General features: G+C 40.0%; 1 protein-coding gene across 1 annotated transcript; it reads right to left on the bottom strand.

Annotated features, from left to right (window-relative positions):
* Positions 1-1628: 1628 nt before the first annotated feature.
* On the bottom strand, positions 1629-4369 carry LOC108361005 (uncharacterized). The gene is made up of 2 exons (XM_017613538.1): positions 2605-4369; positions 1629-2531 (listed from the first exon to the last, which is right to left on the bottom strand). Exons 1-2 carry the CDS (start codon positions 3922-3924, stop codon positions 1674-1676), a joined length of 2178 nt encoding a protein of 725 aa, XP_017469027.1. The 5' UTR covers positions 3925-4369; the 3' UTR covers positions 1629-1673.
* Between the last annotated feature and the right edge of the window lie 6461 nt (positions 4370-10830).

Below are 10830 nucleotides of genomic sequence, written 5' to 3'. Positions count from 1 at the left end.
TTCGCCAAAGCTATACGCCTTTCATTTCTTTGCAAAGAAACGGATTCAATTTCCAATTTTCTTTGTTTAATATCAACACATCTTAGTTCAAAGTGGAATGACGCTCGTTCATTTTGCCTTTCTCTGAGTTCATTTGCAAAGAAACAAATAATACCTTTCCAACACTGTTGCCAGCTTGGTGCTTCTCGCACTAAATTTGGTGCTTGGTGCTTATTGCTTTTTTTAGTTTGGAAACACCAAATCTGTAAATCTTAAAAAAAAAATCGAAGTAATTTAATAGAAATCTTAAATATTTTAGCAACTTTACAAAAAAGGAAACAAAATCATGGCACAATGACAATCATAAGCGAGCATGCATATGTTTGCAAACAAATTTTTGGCACAAAAAGATTTTTCCCACTATGCGCTCAAATAAAGCGCATTAAAAAGGGAAATCAAATTTCGTTAAGTTTCAGGTGTCAAGCAGTCGGAAAGAAAAGTTCTTTATCTTCCTTTAGTTCACGAGATCAGTGTAGATTTAAACTACCACATATGAAGTTTATGAAACTTCATTTTTTGTTTTTGCTTTCGTTTGACATGAACTGTCTAGAAAATTATGCAAAACGAAGAAAAATTTAACACATTCAGGAATACATTTATAAATTTTTCTTGAATCCAAGCGAAGCGGCAGCGCTGGACACAGCTCAAATTAGAAAATAAGAACGAGAATGCTATCGTCGCTAGGACGAAAATATTTGAATTTATAGAACACATAAAAAATTACACCCTCGAGCAAGAAACATTGATTTTTTCTTAAGTCAATCTTTCAAAAAAGTTCAAAAACAGCATCATAAATCTCATTGTTATGATCCCGTTGAACAAATTTTTTTAAATATTTTTATGGTCACCGCCGCACCCTATTCCCGATGACCCCATTATAAAATTCCTAATGTGCCCCCTAAGGAATGAGTAAAGTCAGCATTCCCATTTTTAACTTATAGTTTTATTTATAATTCACATTTTCTTATAACTAAATTAATTCTAAATCTTAAATCTATTTCCTAACATCTAAATCTCTATCGCCTAATCTTAGTAAATGTGTGTGTTATTTATGTACGTCTATGGTAAGTATAAGGTAATTGTAGGTGGGTATTTAGATCAAATTAATTTATATCTTATATATTATATTATTATATATTAGGGCGGGTCGATTTAAAAATCGCTCATTGCTCTGTGAAAATCGTATTCTAGGGATCAAAATAAGAAACTTTGCCGAAGGAACCATACCTCTAAAACGAATTCTGATGTCCCCCAATTTGGGTCGAACTTTTGGGTAGGGGCAAATTTTGAAAAATCCCACTTTGACCCATTTAGAGTGCTCCAATCGAGTCCAAATGTATGACCGACCCCCCCTAACTTTGGACGGCCGATCCACCCATGCCAGTGGCACACCCCCTGGAACTCCCCTGGGGGGTTCCCCATACAATCATTTCAAAAAATCACCATTTTTGGCCTTTACATGAAAAAATCAGCTAAATGGCTATGTTTTTTCTTTATTTTTATTTATTTATTTATAATAATATTTATTATTTATTTATAATATCTATTTTTTCTCTTAAGAAATTTATTTAGTCAGAACATATGTAAATGAAAAAATTAATTTAAGTGAGTTATAGAAAAGAAACTAAAAAAAATTATTGTTTGAAGTCTTTTTTACTTTCAAGTCTGGGCAATTTCGCACGGCTCTCTAATGTCGTCGCCATAACAGCCTCTACATTTTCCGGTATAACCCGTTTGGAAACGCTAGCTAGCAATTGAACATGTCGTTCCGTTCCTTGTATGTGTGATGGAATTTTTGGATCATTAAACGGTGGATCATCTTGATTTAAATATTCTTTCAATGTATCGTACGGAATGCTTCGCGTGAATGGTGGTTCAAATACGATATTTATATCATTCAAATTGATCATTTCCGTATAACTTGTGCAATTAAAGTTTATATCTGGTTTTTTATAAACTCTAAGTTCCATTGGCTCGTCAACATCGGTTCGATAGCGTAGAATTTTCTTGATGGCACAGTCGCGCTTTTCTTTGCTATCATCAAACAACATTGATAACAAGATATTTTCCGAATGCGCATAATATGAATTATCTTTAATTACTTGATTGACAATTTTGCGTAAACGAGGTTCTAGAAATCGTGACCAACCAATGAACTTGAAAAATAATGCACTGCCGTACACGACAGAGCTGTAATACTTGATATTGAAGTACATTGGCACATAACATTTAATTATAAATTCAACCAGAATTCTTAAATTTGCATCTGGATTTTCCGTTGTCACATATAATCGCAATAATCTAGCGGCCTTGGTGAGCCACCGAGAATGTACAATTTTCCCTGGTTTGATGTTAGCCAGATCCACCGGAACCACGCCGCTAGAAATTGCATGGGCCATGTCGTATAAGTACTTCGAATCGGTGGAAAATTCAATTTTTTCAGGAGCAGGGGGCATATTTTGCAACTCAATTTTCTGGAAGCCGTCCACCACCTGAAAATATATAATAATAAAATAATTAAAAATGGTTGACAATTATAATAAATGAGTGATAGCAATAACTTACCGGAAGAGTTTCACAAGTTTCGATTTGACGGCTCAGTTTTCCGGTTGCCGATCTTGGTCCAGTGCTGGTTGATTTATCCAAAGCTTCAAACAAATGCCGAAACGGAAGTTCGTTGAAGTGTAGAAGGCAAACGAACCAATGCAATGGTCTTTTTAACAGCAATTCGAATCGTCGTATAATTCCACCGTGTGGGCCAGTGTTTGTTGGCTCACCGTCAGTGCATATTCCAATTAATGCATCCAGTGATATATTTTTATCGTTGAAAAAACCATTTAATTTGGTTGTTTTGTATTCAGCGGTTTCATGTTCCAGTCTTACGTAACCAATCAATTCAGAATTGGGTTCTCTCAAAATAACAAGATGAGGTTCTTTTACCATCCTAGTATGATACTTCTCATCAATTTTATCTATCGTTAAAGTATCATCTTTTCTGCCATCGAATGAAAACGCTAACAAATTGGTATCATCTAACCGTTTGCGAAGCACTTCTTGTCTGCATTTCTCTTTTTCTCTGCGAACTTTCGATTTATCCATGATGAGAGGTTTCCCATGCTTATCTTTAATTTTAAAATCTTGCAAAAGAGCGGTTCCCAATGCTGATGCTACTCTGTCAGGCACACCAAATCTGTCACATACCAAGGCAAAGTTAAAACAATCGTATCTCTCTGTGTATTGTGAACTTGTGCTTCTATCCATATCTTCTTGAACCGGTGGCGGTGCGTATGTTGAATCATCGGGATCTTGGTATGTTGGCATTGATGACATAGACGTTGCTCCTTGCTCTTCAGTTTCCATCACAAATGCATCCATTGTTAGTCTTCTCTGATTATGTTGATCGTGCATGAACTCTTTGAGGCGTTCGGGAACCCAGCCGCATGCACATGGAGCTGCCTTCAAATCGCATTTACATGTTCCAATGTAAAAAATTGTTTCCAGAGATTTTACATACTCTGTAAATTGTTGGGTGTTGTTTCTTCTCTTGATTTGCTCTTGATACTTGTCAAGCAATTTATTCAATTTATTAAATACACTTTTTTTCAGCATTATTTCCATACCAAGTTTTTCCCAAATTCCAATCAACTTATCTTGTACTTGAATAGTGAATGATTTATGGGAAAACTTTTTTTGTTCTGTTTTAGCACGTTCGCTTAAGTAAAAATAATATCTCAAGATATCCAGATGGGTTGGTAAATTAAGATCAGTTAAATCAGTAGACACACCAAAAACAGTAACATCATGCTTGGGTATATGACTCATTGGGTTTTCGATAGTTGTTGATGTAGTTGCTTCATCTTGCGGTGTAGAGGATGGTGGATTCATTGTAAACTTTTTGATTTGGAATGGTCACTTCACTTATTATTTTTTTTGAAATATTTTTTTATCTGAAATTAGCACTTCACACTTTGAGTTCTTCACAACGACTTAATGCATTCACAAAAACTGTTGCGTTATATATGGTCTACGAGACGAGGTAATAAGAATGAAATGGTAATTTCAATTCTACCTGCTGTGTCTTGTGGTGGCTTAAAAAAAACAACACAAGCAATTTTACGATCTGCAATTGTGTCACAGTGATACCTTCATTGTTTAAAAGGGTTGCGGTGCATTCCAGTGATACCTTAATTGTTAAAATGGTTGCAAAAAACGCGCATTTCTTAAGAAGGTGCCTTAAAATACCCACAAAAAGGGTTGTAAAAACAACCTTCATTTCTTAAGTAGGTGCTATAAAAAAACTACACAAGTAAGTTTACGACATGCAGCTGTGTCTTAAAAAACGCACACAAGCAATTTTCCGATTTGCAATTGTGTCACAGTGATACCTTCATTTTTTAAAACGGTTGAATAAAAAACCCACACAACTATGTTTACGACATGCAAATGCATCACAGTGATGCCTTGGTTTTAGAAGGGTTATAAAAATGCTAATTTCTAATAATTTTTTTTAATTTCTTTTCTATTACTAAGTTAAATTCATTTTTTCATTTACATATGTTCTGACTAAATAAATTTCTAAAGAGAAAAATAAACTCCAAAAAGAAAAAACATAGGCATTTCGCTGATTTTTTCATGTAAAGTGCAAAACCGGCGATTTTTTGAAATGTTTGTATGGTGAACCCCCAGGGGGGTTCCAGGGGGTGTGCCACTGGCATCGGTGGGTCGGGCCTCCAAAGTTAGTGGGGGTCGGTCATACATTTGGACTCGATTGGAGCACTCTAAATGGGTCAAAGTGGGATTTTTCAAAATTTGCCCCTACCCAAAAGTTCGACCCAAATTGGGGGACATCAGAATTCGTTTTAGAGGTATGGTTCCTTCGGCAAAGTTTCTTATTTTGATCCCTAGAATATGATTTTCACAGAGCAATGGGCGATTTTTTTGCCTCCCCACAAATCGACCCGGCCTATTATATATACTTATTTATATAAGTATGTAGTATAATCCGGTGATTTCAAGAAGCACCCGTATACTAAGTAATAGCAGGTAAGTTATCTTTTTATATATTTAATTTAATTAATTATAATTAAGGTAAGTATAGGTAGGTATAAAAAAAATTTTATTTAGTTAAACAGGTATTTAAGTATTTCCTTTTAATCTTCTTATTTCTACTTTTTTTGGTTTATTATTATTATTTATTTATATTAAGTTCCTTGTTATATAGCGGCCATTTTCCTTGTTACAATTTCATTATTCATTTAGAATTATATTATTTGAATTTATACTAAATTGTGATTTATTTTAGTTTATATATTTGGTTATTTATTGGTATATCTTTCCTATTGGTATATTTCTTTAAAATTATTTTAGTAGAATTTTTATAAAATTTTCATTTTATTTTAAGTTGTATTATTTTATTTTATTTATATATACGTCGTTTTATTATATTTAAAATTCGTGTTGTGTAGTTATTTAAAATTCAGGTACACTAATTCCATTCAGTTTTATGTATTTTAATTTAATTTTTATGATTTAATTTAGTTTCCTTCTATTTTAATTTGTTTTATTTTATTATATCTCCTATACCTTTTTTCCTCTCTTAAATTTTAGTAAGTAGTAATTTTGTATATTCTTAATTTTTTTAATACTGATATATATATATATATCTTCCATCTACCTAAGTTGAACCGTATCACAAAACCCAGTTCGACTCAGCACACATTTCTATCAAGCATAGGAAGGTGTAAACAAAATCGGCCGTTTTATTCGACACTTGTTTATTAGCTAATTGTGCTGTTGCTTAAAGTAGATAAACATTTGTAGTACAATGATAATTAAACTTTAATTGGAGTGAACATGAAGAGAAAAAAAACGCCGATTGTCCTCGCGTTAAATGGATAAGGCGTTTATGTTTATGAGGTTTTTTTCCCCCACCGAAATTAGATCGCAAACCAATGTCAGTTAAAACACTCGTGCTTTTGAAAATCAAATTGTATGGAAGTTATTTTATATATAAATATATATATATATATATATATATTTTATTTCTATTTATTTATTTTTCTCTACCTCGACTTGAATCACGGCGAACTGAGTCAAAATGCTTCATGAGCCAGTATAAACAAGCAATATTCATTTTTTTTTCAAATTTTATTATATCCGGTTATTAGTAAATTCTGACTGAAATATTTTTTTTTCTTCTTTTTATATTTGAACTGCGGGCTTAATTAAGTTATATATATGATATAAAATTTCTAGTAAGATTTACAATTTTCTTTTTTTTTCTTTTTTTTTTTTTTGTACCACCTACCATAATGTGTGGGTTTATATTTGTAGGAACTCACCCACCTCGTTGCAGCACGTGGGGCCTGCTGTTGTTGTAGTCGGTTATTTTTGTCTGCTGGTGGTTGTTATCGCTGGAAATTCTTGTTGTTGTCGTCGCTGGTTTGACCAGTGATGCTGTTGTTGGTGCCGCTTTGGCGGTTCGCTGGTGTTGCCGCTCTTTGGACGGTTGTTTGCTGTCGCACTGGTGGTCGCTGAGTACCGGGGTGCTTACCCCGGTTGATGGTGGCGCTCCCTTGGCGGTCGCTGGTTACCCGGGTGCTCACCCCGGTTTTTGATGTAGTTGTTGTTGATGCCGCTCCTTAGCGGGTGATTGTGTTGACCCGGGTGCTTACCCCGGTTGTCGATGTTGTTGTTGTTGGTGCCGCTCCCTCGGCGATTGCTGGTTGCCGTTTGCCGTTGTTGTTGGTGCCGCCCCGTTGACCCGCGTGCTCACCCCGGTTGCTGAGTTGCTGCCCCCTGCGGTCACTGGATTGCCGCTCTTTGTGCGGTCGCTGCCTCGCTGCTGCTTGGGCGGTTGTTGGTGCTGCTCCTTAGGCGGGCGCTACGTTTCCGCCGCTTTGGCGGCCACTGGCTGGTCGCTCTTTGTGCGGTCGCTGGTGATGCTCCTTAGGCGGTTGTTTGGTGCCGCTTCTTGGGCGGTCGCTGGATCGCCGCTCCTTCGGCGGTTGTTGGTGCAGCTCCTTAGGCGGGTGCTATGTTTCCGCTGCTTTGGAGGTCACTGGCTTGCCGCTCTTTGTGCGGCCGTTAGTGCCGCTACTTAGGCGGTTGTTTGGTGCCGCCCTTGGGCGGTCGCTGGGTTGGGCTGGGTGCTCAGCCCGGTTGCTGATAGCCGCTTCCGCGGTCGCTGGTGCCGCTCCTTAGGGGCGGTCGTTGGTGTGCCGCTCTTTGTGCGGTTGTTTGATGTTGTTGTTGTAGCGGCACTACTAAACCCCGCCATTTTCGGGTCTACGTTCAATCATTGTCGTCGAGCTCAACTAACGGGAGGCCCAGGAAACGAGCTGTTTCAATGGGTTCGGACCAGAGGGAGAGGGGTGTTAGTTGAGTCGGATTGAGCTGGCATGTAAAGAGGTGGTTGGTGTCGTGGGGGGACTGTCCACATGCCGGGCACTCATTGAGGATATTGGGGTCGAGTCTGGACAGGTAGCTGTTAAGGCGGCTACAGTATCCAGACCGTAATTTAGCCAGGGTAACGCAGTTCTCGTAGCAGTTGAAGCTCCGTCTCTTCCACAGGTGGTGATTGGGCTCGTATTACGGCATTCATAGGTCGAGAGGCGAGGTAGGTGGTAACTGACTCTATGAATGTCGTTTATGGCTCGTCTGTATGTCGTCGGGTCCAATGGTTGGTCTATGTACTGTTGGACTGCGTCCTTGTACACGAATAGGTGCCCCCTGACGTGCCTGGGCGGAGGCTCCTCCTGAAGCAACAGTCTGTTAGGGTGTTCACTTCTGTGACACCCCACCAGAAATTGCTTACAGAGCATTTTGTTGTGTTCCCTGACGGGGAGCACTTGGGCCTCGCTGTGCAGGTGGTGCTCAGGCGTCATCAGAAGGCACCCAGTCGCTGTCCGGAGTGCGGCGTTCTGACAAGTCTGTAGCTTCGTCCACTGCGTCCAACTAGTCCCCGGCGTCCAAACTGGCGCAGCATAGTTTAGAACCGGCCGGCCAATTGCCTTGTATGTTGCCAGCAACGTTTCTTTGTCTTTGCCCCAAGTGCTGCCGGCGAGCGACTTGAGGACCTTGTTGCGGCTCTGTACTTTGTTGACAATTGCGGTTGTGTGCGTGGAGAAGGAAAGCAGGCTATCGAGGGTGACTCCTAAGATTTTTGGGTTTTTTACAGTCGGTATTGGTGTGCCGTCGACGTGTATACCCAACTCTAGCCTGACCTCCTTCGTCCAGGTGGTGAAGAGGGTCGCCGTTGATTTCGTTGGGGAGAGTGTTAGGCTCCTTGCAGTGAAGAAGCGAGAAAGGCTGGAGAGATAGTCGTTCACTTTTGAGCAGAGGTCATCAATTCCATTCCCGGACGCCAAAATCGAGCAATCGTCAGCGTATGAGATCAGGGAAACTCCCTCAGGTGGTTGAGGAAGTTTCGAGATGTAGAAGTTAAATAGTAAGGGGGAGAGAACACCACCTTGTGGAACCCCTTGTTTAATCCTTCTTGGTTTCGAGGTTTGATCTCGGAAGATTACTGACGACTGTCGACCACTCATATAATTCGCCGACCATCGCTTCAGTCCCTGTGGGAGTGAGGAGGCCTCGATGTCTTCTAGTAGCGTGGAATGACAGACGGTGTCAAACGCCTTTGACAAGTCCAGTGCTAGTAGGACCGTTCTCTCACAGGGGCAGTTTCGATTTAGGCCACGAGTTATTTGTGTGTTTATGGCGTTAAGTGCATTCCCAAGACAGCCGGTTCTACGTACCGGAATGACTCGGGTTTTACCCGACCAAGGGCTGTTGTTTCGGCGACCTAACCCCGCTTAGATCGGCGATACCCCTCAATCATTGCGGTTGTTTGATGCCGTTCTTTGGCGCTTCCTGTGTTGCCGCTCCTCGGGCGGACGCTAGTGTGCCGCGCAGGCGGTTGCTTATGCTGCTCCTGGGCGGTCGTTGGTGCCGCTCCCTTAGGCGGTTGTTTGATGCCCCTCTTTGGGCGGTCGCTGGTTACCGCTCTTGAGCGGTCGCTGAGGTGCCGCGCTACTGAGGGTGAAAGACAGTGGTTAGTATATAATAGTAAGAGAATAGCATGCAAAAAACAAAACTACAGAACTAGTGTACACAGCAGGGCTGTAAGCCTTAACGTTGCGCCAAGTTGCACCACTTGCAAAGAAAATCAAGAGGGTTCCGGACTTTTATGCAACCGGCCATACTCCGAATGTTGCAATTCAGAGCACCTCCTCGTCAAGTGGACCAACGTTCGCAACGCTGACTCAACGTCCTAGTGCACACTCATTTACCTGCGGAATTGCGATGCAAATGTTGGAAGAGGTTCTACGCACTAACTCGCGTCGAGATTTCACAAAGAAATGTATATTTTTCTTTATATTTAATACAAATCACACGCGAACTTCAGCCCTTTTCTTTTCGTTTTTATATTCCACTTGCTCAGCCGTTCCGAATATTTTCGGGTGTCAAACAAATGGCCGATTATGGGGTTGCCAGCAAGTTTTTATACCCTTGCACTGCGGAAATATTCCAGTTGGAAGAATTACGGGCACTGCGTCATTTGGACTAGTTCCGTTACTCTTCCAACTGGAACTTGCCGCAGTGCAAGGAGGAATGTCAAAAAAATCATGTTGTAGGCTATTCGGGGTTACCATGACCATGAGCAGCCCTTCAATAGCTTTGCTTCTTCACTGCCCAGGATAATATTCACAGGATAATATTTATTGTTTTTTTTCAGCTATATATTTGGTTGCTAGATATAAGTTATATCAGGGCAATATTTGTGCGGGCTTTTATATCTTGACATCCGGGTTTTGCAAGTATTTTTACCAGACTTAGCCGCTGAAAAAAAATCTTTGAAAATTGGCTAGTTTATATCCAAGAACATAATACCAAGTGTTTGAACGGAAGACAGCTCAACTTTTGCTTCTATGGGCCGTGCCAATTGATAGAATGTGTTATGTTGCCGTAGGCTTGCGTAGGTGCTTGCGATGCATGTCTACTGCCGCGGCGTGTGCACTCGCTTGTTATTGCCGGAGCTTCAGTCTCGGTGGGTTCGTTAACGCGGCCGTAAACCAAGCAGCACTCTCAATAACCTACGCTACTAACTAGATACAATTACATATTTGCACACTAAGGAAAAACTACGACAGTCACAAAGAAAACCTTAACTCTTATGAACTGCTAGGATCATGATAGCCAGCAGCGCTCATATACGTTTTCGGGCTGCTCATTGCCGCCCTATCTTGGCTTTGTTGCTGTAATAAAAGCCCCATTTAACCCCCATACTTCCATCAGAAATTAGACCAAATTATAAAATATTACAACTCCATCTATACTAATTATATAAAGAGAAGTCCCTTTTTTTTGTAACAGGTAATCTCGCGAACGGCCGGTCCGATTTTCATGAAATTTTGTATACAAATAGCTCTCGGTAACCACCATGTTTTAGGCTAAACAAATTTTACTTTTTTCGAGTAGGTGGACCAGGGGCCGGTCTATTCGAAAAAATCTTATTATAGTCCGATTTGCTTAAAATTTAGTACGTAAGTAGCTTTTTAGCATATATTAGCATATATGACAAATTTTTTCCGGGAAGTGGTCCAGGGACCGATCTATTCGAAAAAATCGAATTTACGGTCCGATTTGCTTAAAATTCGGTACGTAGGTAGCTTTTTAGCATATATTAGCACATATGATCCATTTTGTCCGAGAAGTGGACCAGGGACCGATCTGTTCGAAGAAATCGTATTTATGGTCCGATTTGCTTAAAATTCGGTACGTAGGTAG

Source organism: Rhagoletis zephyria, unplaced genomic scaffold, assembly GCF_001687245.7.
Source record: "Rhagoletis zephyria isolate East Lansing unplaced genomic scaffold, Rhagoletis_zephyria_1.1 Rzeph_scaffold_00678, whole genome shotgun sequence".
Taxonomy (NCBI): Eukaryota; Metazoa; Arthropoda; class Insecta; order Diptera; family Tephritidae; genus Rhagoletis; species Rhagoletis zephyria.
This window is presented reverse-complemented; position numbering and strand designations above follow the sequence as displayed.

Bases quoted from the DNA above. Each gene is read 5' to 3' on its own strand.
- LOC108361005 (XM_017613538.1), bottom strand. From the start codon at position 3,924: ATGAATCCACCATCCTCTACACCGCAAGATGAAGCAACTACATCAACA. The intron at 2,532-2,604 runs GTAAGTTATTGC...ATATATTTTCAG, and splicing joins AAACTTGTGAAACTCTTCCG to GTGGTGGACGGCTTCCAGAA.